This window comes from Moschus berezovskii, chromosome 12 (assembly GCF_049115385.1).
Source record: "Moschus berezovskii isolate FMDL1 chromosome 12, NW_MosBer_1.0, whole genome shotgun sequence".
In the NCBI taxonomy this organism is placed as follows: Eukaryota; Metazoa; Chordata; class Mammalia; order Artiodactyla; family Moschidae; genus Moschus; species Moschus berezovskii.
This window is the reverse complement of record NC_142471.1, coordinates 62,636,194-62,654,448: the sequence shown is the minus strand read 5'-3', so window position 1 is coordinate 62,654,448 and position 18,255 is coordinate 62,636,194. Positions and strand designations below refer to the sequence as shown.

General features: G+C 47.1%; 1 protein-coding gene across 47 annotated transcripts in view; it reads left to right on the top strand.

Moving 5' to 3' along the window:
- Positions 1–18,255, top strand: part of SORBS1 (sorbin and SH3 domain containing 1) — a 231,392-nt gene that overhangs the window by 199,895 nt on the left and 13,242 nt on the right. For 24 of the 47 annotated variants that reach the window (XM_088842186.1, XM_088842193.1, XM_088842175.1 and 21 more), the window contains 6 exons: positions 148–233; positions 3,234–3,401; positions 8,139–8,185; positions 10,115–10,229; positions 10,384–10,509; positions 12,134–12,328. In XM_088842186.1, the coding sequence (XP_088698312.1) occupies positions 148–233; positions 3,234–3,401; positions 8,139–8,185; positions 10,115–10,229; positions 10,384–10,509; positions 12,134–12,328 (737 nt within the window). Of the gene's footprint in view, positions 1–147; positions 234–3,233; positions 3,402–8,138; positions 8,186–10,114; positions 10,230–10,383; positions 10,510–12,133; positions 12,329–13,925; positions 14,703–18,255 lie in introns of all 47 variants that reach the window. The other 23 variants (XM_088842154.1, XM_055425031.2, XM_088842160.1 and 20 more) reach the window with 1 other exon arrangement.

Genomic DNA, 18,255 nt, shown 5'->3' with positions numbered 1-18,255 from the left:
GTTTTTTTCCTTCAGAATTTGGATACTGACCATGAAACGACAATGGTAAAAACTTGATATTTATCATGGATGAAAGGTGAAATCTTTTCCCAACCTGGTTTCCCACTAAATCTTTGCCTGTTTTAATTCTGCTTTATTGTTTTGAAGATTCAGAGTCACCAAGGCATTTTATACCAGCTGATTACTTGGAATCCACAGAAGAATTTATTCGACGGCGTCATGATGATAAAGAGGTAATTGCCACCTTTGAACTCTCTAAGCTCTTGTGCAGACAAAAATATGCAGGAAGTAGACATTTAGGGAGGTGACATGATCTAGCAGTTAGAATCAAACATAGGGATTTTCACAGGTGACTTTTTATATGACATAGGCTCGATCACTCCTTTTTTAGTCCACTTCCCAAAAGTAGGACTGATTTTTTCAAGGCACTAGCTTCCAAAGGCCAAGTCCAGCCAGTTCTACTGCCCAGGAGGTTCAGAGAGAGGTTGCCCATTCAGTGCCTCGAAAGGGGAGCACCCTCACCCCCACTTTATTGTTCTCCAAGGAAACTCACTCTCTGTTGACACAAAGCACAGTTCATACTGTGAGAAGGTTGCAATAGGAGAAAGAGGAAACAAAGAATAATGACCATGATAAATACACTTTATAAAAACATTTTGAAGAAGTTGCCTTTAACTCAGAGATACCCCAATAAGCAGTGACAGTGCCCCACCCCAAGAACTTCAGGATCAGCTTTTGTCTTGCAGCTGCTGAAACATGTGCACAGCAGTGATCTGACTGGTGGGGCCAGGAAAGGGGCACATTCTCTTGGGATTTAGGAAGAGGTGGTTCTGTGTATCAGCTAAATGGGCAGAATCACAAGCTGCTGTTGTGATGAAGTGTTATTCTAAGACGTGCTTTCTAGACTTCACATTCCCAGAAGAAAGGGTCCTAATGATTAAACAAGCTCTGAGGACCGTTTTCCTGCAGTGAAAAGACGGAAGAATTGTTTCAAGGCTGGTGGCAGCAGGGGAAGGTGGTCATGTGTACACAACTCTGTCCCCTTCCCTGTAAAGTTGAAAACCCTTTTCACATGTTCTGTTTCATTGGGGTGGTTTTAGAGTCTAGGGGGATTTTTATTAAGGATTTAGGGTCGGGCTGACATTAAAGAGAGCTGGAGGGTAACAGTCATGCTGTCAGCTGGAGAGACAAAGGACAAGAAAGACCACAGTTCTGCCCTTCTCCAGGCACCATACAGACAAGTACTCAGTAAGACATCAGCACCTGTCTGTGAAAAGATACTCAAGGAAGCATTCGATGGACAGAATTATTTGTGATAACAATGTGAAAAGGTCACAGTGCATGTCCATCAGGCCACAGAACAGACTTCTGTTTGTCACTGTCACTGAGATTTGAGATTCCACCTATTGAAACCTGGCCTGCTATGATGAAGGGAGGTGACATTCCATTTCAGGAGTATAAACTCTAACATCCAACATGGGAGGTTTTGTGATAGAATTCTCACCTACCATGTGGGAGGCAGGTTTTACTTTGCTGATATAGTGATTCAGAGGATGAGCAGCTTGTTTCCTGAATATACTGGTTCATAGACCCTGGTGTCCTTATCCCTGGTTTTTGGCTTATATGTTTAAACTATGGAAATGATGGATTTACTGAGGTCAGATTCAAGCTGGGAGGAGAGCTCTCCTCCATTTGCACTCACTCATATTATTATTAGGCCACGCCATGTGGCATGTGGAATCTTAGTTCCCCATCCAGGAATGGCTTGTGCCCCCTGCATTGGGAGCATGGAGTCTTAACCACTAGACTACCAGGGAAGTCCCACAAATGGCTTATTATTAACATTGATGATAATGCAATTCAGAAAACAAGAACCTGTCAGTCTTAGAAGGGACAACGATGCTCATCCACCCAATTCCCTTGTTTTATCCAGGAAAGGACTGCCATAGGGTACTGGCTAGTCCCAGACCACATAGAAAGTTACCTTGTAACAGAGGCAGGGCTGGAAACCAGGTGCTTCACAAAGCACTTTCTCATGTCTTTTCTCACTGAATCTTTACCACAACTTAACCTGAGCACTGGAAATCCCATAGCTATTTGACGAGTTACTGCTTTATTATTGGTAGACCCTGGAGAAGAATAGAAAGATGGGCCCATCCTCCTTTGGAGCTAGGTGTCACTTAAGGCATTTCACTACCTGCTAGGAGAAGGCTAATGCTTTACTGAGAATGCTCAAAATGATCAGTTCTAATTAATGCCTTCCTGCAAGCAGTATTAATTCTGGGAATGCATGATTGGTCTAGAGTAAGAAAACATTAAAATTCTCTTCTGTAGGGTCCTTTCAGTAGTCAGTTAGTTAAATGTAAAATTGTTTAATTATTTTAAAAGGCCTTTAAAAACAGAAATGAATGTTTCCTTAGTTTAGGAGAAAATATTTCTTCTAAACTCAGGTATCTTATTCTTAGTTTATCTCCTATATGTATAGTCTACAGCACTCCCTTAAACTCAGCTTCATTTCTCTAAGGAAGAAGTAGTTGAGTAAAGAGTACATTAGGATAATAAATGATGCTTTCTGTCCATCACATAAATAGGTTTCGGTGCACATGCTGAAGTCTCCTAAAATTGTACTCAGAGGAAGGGTTGGCTGGCCTAGGAGGAAGGGTGCCATATTTTCTGAGATGGGTATTTCTACTCTTTTGAGCATATTCAAATAGCAGCAATAGGAAGCACAAAATGACCTGCTTGCCATAGAACCCCTTAGTAAAAGCCCACAGCAGTTTTAACAGGCCAGATGTGAGCAGGAGGAAGAGCCCGCCCTGGTTCCACTGTGGGAATATGCTATGGGAGCTCATCACTGGCTAAGTGAGGTAAGGATAGCACTTCCGGCCTCCTGCCATGCTCCATGCTCATGAATGCTCTGGAAGGCTCTGGATGATGTGACCTCAGCTGCCTTATATCTGGAGGCAGGAGGCTGTCAGCTGAGCCGAGGGATAGTCTGCAGACAGTGTAACCACATGGGACCAGCGTTCAGTGCCGCCTAGATTTCTTCTGCAGTGCCGTCTCCTCCCTACACAGAGCACACAGGGGGTGGATACAGTGGGAACATACAGCCCCTCCAACATCTGTTTCCTCTCTATTGACCCAGCACCTTTTTCCTTAGTTGTTTTTGTTGGCAGTTTTCCAATGCCCTGGACCAGATGATTCACTGCCCATTTTATGCAATTTCATGGCAGAAACTTTTAGCGGACCAGAGACGACTTAAACGTGAGCAAGAAGAAGCCGATATCGCAGCTCGACGCCACACGGGCGTCATTCCAACGCACCATCAATTTATCACTAATGAGCGCTTTGGGGACCTCCTCAATATAGACGATACGGCAAAAAGGAAATCTGGGTCAGAGGTCTGTTTTGGTCACCTCGATCTGCTGCTTGACCCAAAGCAATATTTGCCTCCCCTCAGCATTGCCCTCTGTAGGCCAAATTAGTTCTCCAAGCAGTGTCTGTCATCCTGGCTTCCCTTAGGCTTGCTTTGGCTCTTCTCTGGCTGGTCGGAGGACATGATTCCCGTTGTGTCCTGTGCTCTGTATGTCCAAGCATGCATGGCTGCGGGACTGGGATCCACTGGTGCACAATCCGAATGCATGCCTTAGAGCATCGGCTGCTTTCATGAGTCCCATCTTCTCCATCCGCATTTTACCATGATACTGTGTTGCCTGTGCGTTCTGCTTAGAAACCTGTACCTTAGTTCATATGCATTAGTGGCCATGGTGTGGACAAGCTTCTTTAAAGAGATGGTTTAGTGAAACTTGTATTACATGCAGTACTGCTGCTTGGTATCCTACAATGATATAATTGAAGTGTTCAAGGGAACTGAAACCTCACTGAGGAATTTTGAAAGCCAGAGAGTTTTGCAGTTAGGGCAAGCCATGGAGGGTAAGAGCTCTCTGAGAGCCATTCCCTTAATTTGGACATTTCTCTGCTGAGATTACGAAATTTAGTATTATACAAGGAACAAAGAGGCACAAGCCTTTAAAGTGATTTTATCTGGACCTTGGCCTCCTGCACGAAGGTCAGCATGTTGAAATTCTCATGCCGGCCAAATGCTGCATTTTGTGTCAGAGTTTGTTTTGCCACATGACCCTTAAGTATCCCTGCCTAAGATTAGCTCCTTTTGGGGAAGTGTATGTATCTGGGGCTTGGTGGGTGGGGTGGGGATGGGGGAATAGGGGAGTGACATCAAAGTATATACAGTTTTATAATCGTTCAGTGTAACAGCTGATTAATATTCATGTTTCTCTTTGTCAAGTGACAAGGGGGACCACTGGTTATTCTTCAAATTGTTTGGGTTTTTTTTTCTTTTTTTTAAAAGAAATAGAAGGTGACTGTGACAGAGAAGAGGGGAACCAGGTGAAAAGGAAAGCTGGGGAGGGGAAAGTGGCTCTAAGGTGATAGAGAAAAATAAAATGTAATTTTAAAAAAGGCAGACGTTATCGAGAGTAACTCAGATGCAAGGAAAAGACAGCTCCCAGCCCTCAGCATTCCAGTTCCTCCATACCACTCTGTTCTGAAGGTTCTGGTGACGGGTTAGCCTTGTTCCCAGACCTACCTGGTTGTGAGTGATGGAGGAGATGGGAACATGCAGAGGCAACCTAGGGCTGCCTACTCCTTGTAGATAATACATGCAAATGACATGCAACCAGGGCACAGTAACCATAGACAGAGGCAGGTGAACTCTGCCTCACCCACCCTGCATCCCTTCTAGAGCAGAGCTTCTCAAGCTCGAGAGCGTCAGAATCCCCTCAAGGCTTGTTAAAATACAGGTTGCTGGCCCCCATTCACCAAGTTTCTGATTCTGGGGTGTGATCTGAGAATTTGCATCTTTGAGCAGTTCAGGGACTGCATGTTGAGAATCCCGGCCCTAGATGCTGACTGACAGGCGTCGGAAGACAAAGACCAATGTTTCCCGGTGTCCCAGACCGTGTAGGTGTACCTCTGTCCCATCACCAATGTGTCCCGGTGTCCCAGACCGTGTAGGTGTACCTCTGTCCCATTACCAATGAGTCCCAGTGTACTAGGCTGTGTACATGTACCTCTGTCCCATCACCAGTGTGTCCCGGTGTCCCAGACCGTGTAGGTGTACCTCTGTCCCATCACCAGTGTGTCCCGGTGTCCCAGACCGTGTAGGTGTACCTCTGTCCCATCACCAGTGTGTCCCGGTGTCCCAGACCGTTAGGTGTACCTCTGTCCCATCACCAGTGTGTTCCGGTGTCCCAGACCATGTAGGTGTACCTCTGTCCCATCACCAGTGTGTCCCGGTGCACTAGACCGTGTAGGTGTACCTCTGTCCCATCACCAGTGTGTCCCGGTGCACTAGGCCGTGTAGGTGTACCTCTGTCCCATCACCAGTGTGTCCCGGTGCAATAGGCTGTGTACATGTACCTCTGTCCCATCACCAATGTGTCCCGGTGTACTAGACCGTGTAGGTGTACCTCTGTCCCATTACCAATGAGTCCCAGTGTACTAGGCTGTGTACATGTACCTCTGTCCCATCACCAGTGTGTCCCGGTGTACTAGACTGTGTAGGTGTACCTCTGTCCCATCACCAGTGTGTCCTGGTGTCCCAGACCGTGTAGGTGTACCTCTGTCCCATCACCAGTGTGTCCCGGTGTCCCAGACCGTGTAGGTGTACCTCTGTCCCATCACCAGTGTGTCCCGGTGTCCCAGACCGTGTAGGTGTACCTCTGTCCCATCACCAGTGTGTCCCGGTGTCCCAGACCGTGTAGATGTACCTCTGTCCCATTACCAATGTGTCCCGGTGTACTAGGCTGTGTAGATGTACCTCTGTCCCATTCAGAGTTTGGGTGACCACTAATCCTGTCCAGGACCCTATGAAGGGACAGAAACAAGACTCAGACTGTGCTCTTGGGAAGCGGGCAGTCTAGTGGAAGAGGCACCCTTGGAACAGTTACCTGTGTTGTAATAAGTAACACGATGCCTTGGGAACCAGAGGAGGAAAAGATAGATTCAGCCTCAGGGGGATGGAGAAAAATAAAGAGGGAAATATTGCTTTGTATATGCAATGATGACTTATGTCTTATGTTTGCTGGAATCAGTGATTCTCAGTCTTAAATAACATGTGGGTTCCCTTTAAAGACAAATTTTCACCAACCCAATTGAGTTGACCTAAGCCAATTTACAGATTAAATAGTAAACTATACACCTATAGTTTTTATTTGATAATTATTAATTTAATTGAGAGCTGGTTAATAGTCATGTCTCAATCTTTTGAATGACAGAAGGCACCACTGACTGTTCATCACATGGCTTGGGTTTTACTAATTTAATTGATAGTTGATATAATTTCCCTGAATTCAGTTGTCACTCAGAGTATGAATATCATGCTATTTTGGTATAAATTTGTTTTTAATTTCACACAGCTCTGCAGTTGGCTGTCATGAGGTAACCAGTGCCGCCCCCCGCTTTTTAAATTGGAATCACTGTGACATTTGTGTCCTTAAAATGTTGGTCATTTGGCCTTCTTTGTGAACTTGTCATTTGTAAATAACTCCATGATTGTTCTCTTCTTATGTGCTCACTGTAGTTAAGTTATGCTCTTTGCTCATAACATATGTGTCAAACATTGAAATTCTGACATTGATTGTAAGGTTGGCATTTAGCTTACTTCTAGTATGTATGGGAGATAGAAACAGCACATGAAAATGCAAAAATAAAAAATTCCTGCAGAGAATTCATGGCCTTAAAGAAGGTCCCTCCAAGACCCCAGCTCGAGGAGCCTGATAATGTGGGGGTATTTCATTGAGGGATCAGGATCTGAAACTAAGCTTGATGAAGCATCTGAAAGTGATTTTTTTCTCACCTATATTCCCCTCTGCTTTGTCCGTGCCTTCTGATATTGAAGTAGGAAGTACGTAACTTAATTTTCATCACATTGTTTCCCTAGACAAAAAAAGTCATAGCAGTCGAATAGGTTGGTGCTGCTCATGGCTGGGGCAGAATTATACTGGCAGCTGTGCACAACTTGCTCACTTGATTTCTCCCCTCTGTCTTTCTTTAAAAAAAAAAAAATAGTAACTACTTTTAGTGGTGGGGAAGAAAGATGTGCAAATAAACATGGTAAGTAAAGAAGAACCTTTTCCTGTCTTTGCTGGAATTGGTGATGAAGAAATTCCAGACACAGAAGGGTGTCTAGACAAGATGCAGCAAGCAGACTTGCCTGACTGGGACAGGAAGAGTGTCCTAGGAGATAAGACAGTTAGGTATGAGTGGGGAGAAATTACCCAAGACCTTAACCCACCTCAGGCATTCAGAGTTGACCTGAAGGACAGTTGAGAGACAGCCAACTTCAGAGTGAGGCAGTGATGTGATGGAGGCATTTGGGGAATGTTATTTGTGCCTCTGAGTGACAGCAGATTAGAGCGAAGAGAACTGAAGTCAAAGGAAGCTTTGTGCTTGTGGGGACCAGAGGTCTAACCTGCGAGGGGTTGTGGAGGGGACGGAGGGAGAGTTGGAATGACTTAATGACAGACTTGATGAGAAAGTGGAGACGGGGCTGCGGATGACTTCCAGGCTTAGGAGACTAGGAGGAGAGGGCTCCTTGGAGGAAGAGCTTGAGCTCAGGGCTCGCTATAGCTGGCTTTTTGGGTGATTTCACAGACCTTGAGAAATATATGGAGTTGGAGGTCATGTGAGAAGTCAATCGGGGTTCATCTACTTGCAGGGCATAATTTAAGTCACACAAACAGAATGTGTTCCTCAAAGAGGAAGACAGTAGATAAGGAATGTCTCAGGACTTCCAGTTGGTTTTTTGTTTGTTTTTTTAATAGCGGTATCAGCTTTGAGAACCAGCATTTCAGCTTTTTCAGCTTTAGGACTTTTCTAACCATCTCTTCCCCAAATATGGCCCTCTGGAGGGAGATCCTCACGCATGGCATAGCTGACTGAAAATTCATCTAGTGCTCAGCTAAGGTCAGACAAGTGGAATTCTGCCCATATTTCAACACCAGAGTAAACTGGTTAGGGTGGATTTTTCTGCTTTGCTTTCTGGAAACTTGTAAACATATGTTCTTTTCATTGTACATGAATTGCGATTTTAACTTGTCATTGTTTCTTGTGTTTAGATGAGACCTGCCAGAGCCAAGTTTGACTTTAAAGCTCAGACACTAAAGTAAGTGCCATTTATCCACCTGCTTTCTTCTGGGGACAGAGTGCTTCCTCCTGACCCTGTGCTTTCATTGTACTATGTTGCCTCCCCAAAAAACTTAATAATAACACTTTTTAAAGAGAAAATGAGAGATCCATAGACTTGAATATGTTAAACACCTCCAGTCACTGGGTTCTGTTTTCCCTCCATAAATGTTACTCAAAAAAGTGTTCTGTGGAAGCACTTGATTCAACCAAGTTAAACAGGTTTCTGTCCCACAGGACTTCCTCCAGGGTGCCAGGGTGCTGAAGTGCATGATGAGTCTCCAGAAAAGATCTAAACTGTATCACATTATCATTTTGCAAATCTTGTTACTATCAGACCTTACCACTGGTTCCTTGGGGATAGGGTATGGTTCATGGAGCAGAAAGGAGGCATCCCCAGCCCCCCGCGATCCATGACCTCTCAGCCTCTCATGAGTGTCCCCCTCCTTGCTTACTTGGGGTGGCGGTGTTGGGCGGGGGGCGGGAATCACAGCTCCCACCCACCTCCATACCTGCGATCACTTAGGGTAGCAGAGTTTAGAAGCTGTAGATCTATCAGGGGTGGGTATTCTGAGGATTCTGCTCATCTGTGTGTCTGTAGTTGAGGGTAAACAGAGCGGGGACATTCAGAACTCCCCTGAGAAGGGCTGTGGCAAAAAATTGACCAAAGACATTCTTTTTTCTAGAGCAAATGCCCTGGATTCCCTTCACAGGCCTCTTTAGGTTTAGAATCCTGCCTGCTGGTGTGAGACCCACACAGGCAGCCTTATTCTTTGATCCAGCACAGGGCTGACTCTGTGAGGTTTTCTGGACGTGCCCCCATTGTGTAGCCAGTACCCCTTTATGTACTGTGGGATCACCTGGCACACCACAAAGCAGGCACACCCCCTCTGCACTGCAGTCAGAGACCTCTCCATGCTGTTTGCTTGACACACATGGAAAAGATCAGGTCATTTTTTCTAATTCAAGAAAATTTCAAGTTATAGTTTTTGTTTTGCTTAAAATGTATCTATGTATGTATTTCTGTCTCACTTTTAAAAATGGAGTCCTGGCTAGAGATTAACATTGAGGCAAACAAAGGGATGTATGTGGAAAAGTTGAAAATGGGCTTGAAGAGGGAAAATCCACTTTTCTTTCCAAGATCCCTTTTCTGTGTTGAAAAGGAAGTGAAATAACATTTCTGACTGTTAACTGTATCACAGGCACCAGGCAAGGTCTTCTATTTATAGTTTGTTGCTGATTTCTCAAAAAGCTCTGAGTTAGCTCCTATTTTCAGATAAAGAAAGTGTTGGGTTGGCCAGAAACCCAATACAGTCGTTTGGGCTTTTCCATAAAATGTTTCTTGGCTTCCTTGGTAGCTCAACTGGTAAGGAATCCACCTGCAATGCAGGAGACCTGGGTTCAATCCCTGGGTTTGTAAGATCCCCAGAGAAGGGAAAGGCTACCCACTCCAGCATTCTGACCTGGAGAAATCCATGGACTGTATAGTCTATGGGATTGCAAAGAGTCAGACACGACTGAGTGACTTTCACACACACACACACATAAGATGTTTCTGGCCAACTCAACATCTCAGAGAGATTAAGTATCTTGCCCAAGGTACCAGAGCTAGTAAGTTTTGAACCCAGACCTGCCTAATTTCAGAGCCTTTCGACCGCATGATGCTAGATGAGTGTATGTATGTATGTATGTAAGGATAATGGGATTGGTGGGTGGATGGATAATGAAATGAGTGGGTGGGTGGATGGCTAAATGGATAGAATGATAAAAGGATATCAGGATGTCACAAATACTGATGTAACTTGTCCCCTTTGACCTCACTCAAAGTCTCCTTTTGCTAAAACACTGAGCATCTCAGTCTTATACTCATTGGAACATCTCCTAAAATGCTGTGACCCTCTGTCCACAGGGAGCTTCCTCTGCAGAAGGGAGACATTGTTTACATTTATAAGCAAATCGATCAGAACTGGTACGAAGGAGAGCATCACGGCCGGGTGGGGATCTTCCCCCGCACCTACATCGAGGTACCCTAGCTCTGTCTCTTTCTCAGGAAAAACCCAGACATGCCCAGAGCACCATTTATCTAACTTGTGTTTTGTTTCCTCCTTTCCTCTTATTTCCTTGCTTTCTGCTCTTTTCCATTCTCCTTTGCCTCTTTTTTTTTTCCCCCTTTCTCAGCTTCTTCCTCCTGCTGAGAAGGCTCAGCCCAAAAAACTGACACCAGTACAGGTTCTGGAATATGGTGAAGCCATTGCCAAGTTTAATTTTAATGGTGATACCCAAGTAGAGATGTCCTTCAGAAAGGTAAGCTGCCCTCTCATACTGCACCAGAGGACCCCCCCTCACTTGGGGGTGCTGTCATCGTGGGGATGGCGTATTGTGGTGCCAGGCAGCCTGGTGGGGCTGTTGCACACCCAAGAGCTGTGCCCCATGAAGAATTGCATTGAAGGCAATTGGGGGATTTCTGCAGTGAAGTATTAAAAAACAGACCATACATTGAATTTACTGATGAAAGGTAGTATTTCTGAAATCATAGACCCACCTCTTTTGTAACTGCATTCAGTGTTTATTGAGCACCTAGTAATGTGAGAAGCGCTGTGTTGGCAACTCAGTTATACAACATTAATGTGGAGAAGGGAACATCCTCAGACACCAGGAGACGTCTGAAAAACTTGGAAGCCAAGAGTCATAGGATATCAGGCATGCAGCTTTTGGGAAGTTAAATAATTTTTCAGAGCTGTGATTTACTCCTATGTAAAGTGAAGATAAATGGCCCTCTCCCTGAGCCACCATGAGCAGATTAAATGAAGCAGCCTCAGGGAAGCCCCCAGTGTGACACGTGGCACCTAGTTGGCCCTCGGTGAGCAGGAGATGACAATGTCATCATTGCCTTCAAGGTGCTTGTATTTATTTTGAACATAATTAAGCCAGGCAGAGACACTGTTCTTCCAAGTAATTCAGAAACTCCGTATATGTCAAAATTCTTTGGCTGGCTGAAGGTACTAAAGGTAAGAATTTTACTGAGGGTTGGGGGAAGTGAGGCTATGCCTTGAAAAAAGATGAACCACATTACAGAAAAGAGAAACAGTGGAAGCAACCTAGTTGCCCTATGTCAGGAGACCAATAATTAAACCATTATATGTATGTACAGTAGAACACCTGCAGTGGGCCATTAAGCTGTGCATCACCAGGAAAAACAGAATTATATTTCTTGATAAAGAAGGATGTGTGCTGTATGTTATTCAGTACCAGAAAAGCAAATTATAAAGGGGAATACAGAGCATGTTGTGTTTATAAGAAAAAAATATGTGCAAGTCTAATTCACATGGAATTATCTGTACCAAAATATTACCAGTGGTGACCCTCAAGTGATAATATTATGGGTAGTGATTATTTTCTGCCTTATGTTTATGTTTTAATTTTTCTATAATGATACAGGAAAAATAAAATTATATTAAGAAAGAAAAAGAATCCCCAAAACCTTTACCTTAAAGAAGAAGATTGGATATCTGTCTATTTTGCATTAAGTGAGTCAAAACCACTAGATTTGGGGAATTCCCTGATGGTCTAGTGGTTAGGACTATGCTCTCACTGCCAAGGGTCCAGGTTCAGTCTCCATTCAGGGAACTATGATTCTACAAGCTTTGTGATGCAGCCTAAAAAAGAAAAAAAGACATTACATTTTCCTGTTAGGGGAATGAGTCTGACCTTCTTTAGCGAAATATGTAAAGACCAAGCTTAACAGTCTCCCAGCAGTTCTAACTGCTGTTAGCATCTCCATCTCAGTAATGATTAATTTCATCCAGGATGAGCACGGAAGGTTTTTCTGATCGAAGAACATGACAAGTAATGCACAGGGAACAGGCAGGGACCTCAGACGTGCTGAGGTCTGCTAGGGCAAGGACCACTGCCTCACTGTGTCTTGCAGGGCGAGAGGATCACACTGCTTCGACAGGTGGATGAGAACTGGTACGAAGGGAGGATCCCAGGCACGTCCCGGCAAGGCATCTTCCCCATCACCTATGTGGATGTGATCAAACGGCCACTGGTGAAAAACCCCGCAGATTACATCGACCTGCCTTTCTCCTCCTCCCCAAGTCGTAGCGCTACTGCAAGCCCTCAGGTACCTAAGCTTCTCATCACTGGTTTTCACATTCAGCACGATAAATCTAAGTGCTAATGGCACACAGCCCCTCTGGGGTGGGTCTGCAGCAGTGCAGACAGTATGCATCCCAGGGTTTGTTTTCATGTGTACAAATGGCATTTTTCAAGAATTTGCTGGGAGAAATATTATCTCAGGGAAAAGGAAGTATTTAAGGTGATTGCTCTGGGGACAAGATGATTAGGGAGAGAAATAATTGTCATTATCAGTTGGTCCAAAACTCTGTTCTGGCAGCATCCCATGTTGACTAAAGCTGGTTGTCTGGGTACCACGCTGTCCCATACATACCATGGCCAGTATGGTTATCTTAATCATCTTACTGGTCAAGATTGGCCTGCAGAACACAAAGACTGAAAGAATTTCACATCCTCATCCTCAGACACATAGACCAGATTCAGAGTATTCTTTGCAGTCAAGAATCGGGTTGCATAAGGAACTTACAGCATCTCTGTCTGTACTGGGCTGAAAGGAAGTAGATTTATAAGCACAATATGGTCTTTGCTTCCTAAACATTAATTATGAACAAACTTATTTTAAACTATAAATTATTCCAAACCACCCATCCCCACTGTCCCAAAGCCAAGGGAAAAAACCAAACCTTGGGTTCAGGAGAGGCACAGTGGGGTGACTTCTGTGAAAGACTGACCGTAAGTGGTAAGTTACAGGGAGGATGGTCAGGGGAACAAGAGCAGGACCCAGGGGCCCAGGATGACACTTGGAGGGGGCCTCTTTTCTCTCATCCTCTAACGAGTTCCTCCTCTCTCAATTGCCATTGCCGACCCCAGGAGATGGTTCTTGGCTGAAAGCATGAGACAGGCTGACCCAAGGATTCTTTGCACGGCTAGATCTAGATCCTGTGATCTTGCAGGGAGAGAATGTGATCCGGGCATAGGGCAGTCTGCTTCGTCACAGCATGAGGAACACAGCTAGATTTTACGCTTGACTGTAGCCAAGTGCAACTATGAAACAAGATGGCTACATTGCTCCTACACCTCTCTGGAAGGCTCTTCACTGAGCCCCCTAGAGAGAATAAATGCCCAAGAAGGGCCAGAGTGGTGGCAGACCTTTTTAAACTCTCTTTACTCAAGTATAGTTGATGTACACTGTTATATTCGTCTCAGTGTACAACACAGTGGTTCAGCCAGGCCACTTTTCTCTCCTCATGGCTCTGGGTCAGGCTTCATTGCAGAGGCAGTTGGATGGGGTGGGGGTAGGGAGCTCCCAGTGTGTCCCTTTAAATCTGATTCTGCAGACCAGCCAGCAGCATCTGTTCCTGTCCTGATGGGACCCTTTCTCCCATCTCCATGCCACCTGCTTCTCCATTCTCCCCCGCCTGCACACACCCATGCATCCACACGCACGCACCCGCATCCTCATCCCAGTTTCTCTCCCGGCCCGACCAGATGATTTCCTTTCTGGACGCCAGCGTGCCCTGTTTATCCTCTCCATTTCGTTCCTCTCCGGACATCCCATGTGATTATTTTCCTCCTTTATTCTCTGTGCTGACACTTGTGCCTTTTACTTCTTGTGTTTTCTTCTCTCTCCTTCTCTTTTGAAGTTTCCCAGTCACAGCAAGCTCCTCATGCCAGCCCCTTCATCTCTGCCCCACCCCCGCCGAGCCCTGTCCCCGGAGATGCACGCCGTCACCTCTGAGTGGATCTCGTTGACTGTAGGGGTCCCGAGCAGGCGTCCTCTGGCCCTGACCCCACCCTTGCCTCCTCTGCCCGAGGCTTCTATCTACAGCAGTGACCCCCTGGCCTTGTTTGCAAGGCCCAGCTCCTCGCTGCCCCTCCACCTTCCCCATTCGGGCTGGTCGGACCGGTCCACCCCACACTCAGCGGTCTCCCCGCTGGCCCTGCCGCCTCCGCACAAAGCCCACTCCCCAGCTCCCGGGGCCCAGGCCTCCCTCCACGTCAATGGAGACAGTGGTACCTATGGGCCACTTCCGGGGGTCCTCCAGGATAGCTTCACCCAGCCGTGGCTTGGGCGATCTGACAGGGTCATCTCGGAGCTTAGCGACGCCTTTAGCAGCCAGGGTAAGCAGCAGCCATGGCGAGATGGAAATGGAGCCCGTGAGAGGGAAGCAGAGAGGGAGGCGGGTGAGAGATGCCCAGGTGGACCCGCCATCTCTAAGAAGAGCTGCTTGAGGCCGTCAGACGTGGTCAGGTGCCTGAGCACCGAACAGAGACTCACAGAGCTCCACACCCCAGAGGAGAGCCGGCCCCGCCAGCAGCCCCTGGGGGGCCCTTTCTCGGGAAGGGAGGCTGAGCGCTCAGAGCGGCAGAGAGGTGGTGAGCCGGCCGAGAGGAAGGCCGCTCGGACGGGTGCGAGCCAGGTAGGCCTGCAGCATGACTGTGTGTGCCCGGGCGTCTCGGGCAGTGGGGCGGCCTCACCCACAGCCCAGTGGATGCCCGCGAGACCCGTTTGCTTGTTTGGAAACAAAAATATGACGCAGGAGGGAATGGAGGGGTCATCCATTAGGTTGTCAGGGCTGGAACAGCTGGAGGCCAGGGATAGTCTGTATTCTGGCCTCTCTAAGTGATTCCAAAGTAAGCCACACTGTTGGGTACCTCCTGGCCTGGTGCGAAAACCCACAAGAAGGCAGGCCTTCCTTCTGGCCCAGTGGTGCCTGGGAGAGGACCCTCGGTTTGCTCTAACACAGCTGAGAACACCAGGCTTCAGTTTGGCTCCGTGTGGCTTGGTTTTGTGTGCGCTGCGCTTTGTTTCCATAACCCCTGGCGCTCTGCCTGCCAGCGCTTAGCCCCTTCGGGTCTCCGTCCTGTCTCGTGTTTGTGTGGGAGCTGAGCTGCTCACTGATGGGCACATACGTTTTGGTTTTGGGGGTATCGACCCAGTGCTGGGGTCCTTGAAGGATAGGCCAGGTTTTTAGGCAACTGTCCCATTTTCTGTCTGGGACAACTACAGAGATTTTGGGGTTTGGACCAAGGTGGCCCTAGGATGTTTTGAGGGCTTAAAAATCGGGGGCAGGTGGGGAGGTGAACGTGGCAATTATATCATGGTTCTAATACTGGCTATGCTGTTTAATACCCTGGAATTCAGAGCCTTTGGGCAGCTTCTCCAAAGTAGCCGAGTCTGAATGCCTGCTCCCCTCTACCTTCTAGTGATTTGGAATTGAGTTACTTTCCCCTTCTCAGCCTCGGTTTCCTCATCTGTAAAATGGAGATAACAACTACCTCACAGTCTGGTTGAGAGGATTTCATGAATTGATGCACGTCAAGTGCTAAGCTTAGGGGCTGGGAATGGAACACATCAGCACTTTATAAATGGAAGCTCTCCACCTTGGAGCTTCTGGAGCTGAGAACATTCTAGAATGTCTTTTGAACCAGATGGAATTCTTGAAGATGTCTCCAAACCATTTATTATCTACTGTGCACAATGCCCATAGTAGATGATGATGTTTAATCTCAGTTTCCCTTTAAAGTGTCATTTACTCAACAGATACTCATTTGAGTCATGTAGACACCTACCTCTGGGCAGGATACAGGGTTTCCCATTCTGCCTTTGAGGAGCCCTGTGCTTCAGGAGAAGGCAATGGCAACCCACTCCAGTACTCTTGCCTGGAAAACCCCATGGACAGAGGAGCCTGGAAGGCTGCAGTCCATGGGGTCGCTAAGAGTTGGACACAACTGAGCGACTTCACTTTCACTTTTCACTTTCATGCATTGGAGAAGGAAATGGCAACCCACTCTAGTGTTCTTGCCTGGAGAATCTCAGGGACAGGGGAGCCTAGTGGGCTGCTGTCTGTGGGGTCGCACAGAGTCAGATACGACTGAAGCGACTTAGCAGCAGTAGCAGCAGTGCTTCAGGGAGACTGGCACACACAGCTGCAGAGGTTTGCCTGGAGGCTGCAGGAGCCTATGGCCTGAAGCCCAGGTTTGGCCAGACCTGCGGCCCCAGCCTGATGATGGGGAGTGGGGTGTCATTGCTGCGGGGAAGGACAGCGTGTGATAATGGTCAGTAGTCAGGCTCTACCTCCCCACCAGCTTTCTCAAAGTAGGAGTGGAATTTGTCTCTCACTCACAGGACAGTGTAAGGATTAAAGGAGGTAGGTGTGGTGCCTGGCAGGCGGGAAGGCTCCCTGAAGCGGGATGTTGCTCCAGCTCTGAGGGCAGTGCTGAGGAAATAGCCATACCTGGGGAAGGCTTTGCCTGGGCAGGTGTTCCTGGAAGGCATGTTCTGTGAGGAGAGAAGGGTGTGTCCAGTCAAGGAAAGGAATAATTTGCTGGGGGAGAGGTGATGAAGTGACTGATGGAAAAGAAGTCAATGTCTCAACACAGGAACAATTCTGGAAAGGTTCTAAGTCAGCCCTTGGAGCCTGGAGACCTCCTTGTGGTTGGGGGTGAGTCACTGTGGCCCAATGCCAGGACCCAGTATACACAGGAAGCGCACATGGTGCTCGGAAGAGGCTGGGGTACACACTCCCCACTTCCTAACTAGGAGAGGAGGAGGTGTGCTGGCAACACAGAAAGCCAAGCTTGTTGGAAACTGGTTTTCCTTTCCTGGTGGGCCTCCAGGCCCCTGGTGCACCCCTTCCCATCCCCTCCCTCCTGCTCTCCCAGCAAAAGCTGGGCTCTGGTCTTGTTCCATGTTGAGAGCTGGGGGGTTATATGAAAACGGCTGCTGCCCACACATTCCCTCACCAACTCCTTCACCTTCCCCTCTTAGGACTGGGACCTGGAAGTCAGCTTGGGAAATGAGGTCCTTCCAAGGAAGCTTTCTACCTCTCTTGAGGCCCTCTTGGGCTGACAGAGCACAAGATGGGAAGGGCTTGAATGACAGGTATTCTCTGGTGACCCAGTGACCTCAGGCTGTGTCACTTACATGAACAAATGCATTCCAGACCTGCTTGTATTATCAGGAAAATTGTCAGCTGCTCTTGTCCTTGCTGGGGGCAAGGAGTCGAACCAATAATTCAACTTTGTTATCAGTGTTGGGAACCTGGGTAGATATTCTGATCTATAAGTGGAGGGAATCTAACCAGAGAGCAAGAAAAGACACTCGGAAGTGTTTTGACCATATCCTCTTCTATTTGAGTGTCTAGGATGTTCCAGGCACTGTGCGAAGTGCTGCAGGAGGCAGAGAGGGGTGAGCATTGTCAGGGGCCCCCATGCTCTCAGGAAAGTCTCTCCTCCTCCTGGGCTTAGAAGGCCTCATGGAACTGGCTATTTTGACAGCTAAGCCAGCTCACCCTCCCAAGTCTCCCCTGCTTGTGTGTCTGGAAAATTTCCACCTGTCCATTACTTCTCCACTCCTTCCAGGAAGCCTTTCCTGCCAACTTTCCCCTCCCCCTGTAAGACTAGATTAAGTACTGGACTTTGTGCTTTCACAGCCCCCAGCACCTGATCTAAGGGGCCCTTATCAACTCTATTGTATTTGTCCCTTTGTCTGTCACCGTCAGAGCGCAGGGGACCAGGACACCTGATACGAGGAAGGTGCTCAACAAGTATTTGTTGAGTGAAAGCAAAGATACAATATGAGTGACCCCAACTAAAGGAGCGTAGATCTCTACTGGGGGATAAGTGAAGTGAAAGTCACTCAGTCATGTCTGACTCTTTGCGACCCCATGGACTATACAGTCTGTGGAATTCTCCAGGCCAGAATACTGGAGTGGGTAGCCTTTTCCTTCTCCAGGGGATCTTCCCAACCCAGGGAAAAGACATGTTCACAAAAATAATTATAAGGTAGACCAGGAAGGAGGGTCACAAACAGTTTCCTTGGGGAGTTCAAGATGAGGAGAATAAGCAAAGGGTGTGGGGGGTGAGGTGGACAGATTTCAAGAGAAAAGTGACTTTTGACTTGGAGCTTAAGGAACTGGGAGTTTTATGATAGGTGAACAGTAGGAGGGCAGCATTCGAAGCAAGCAAATA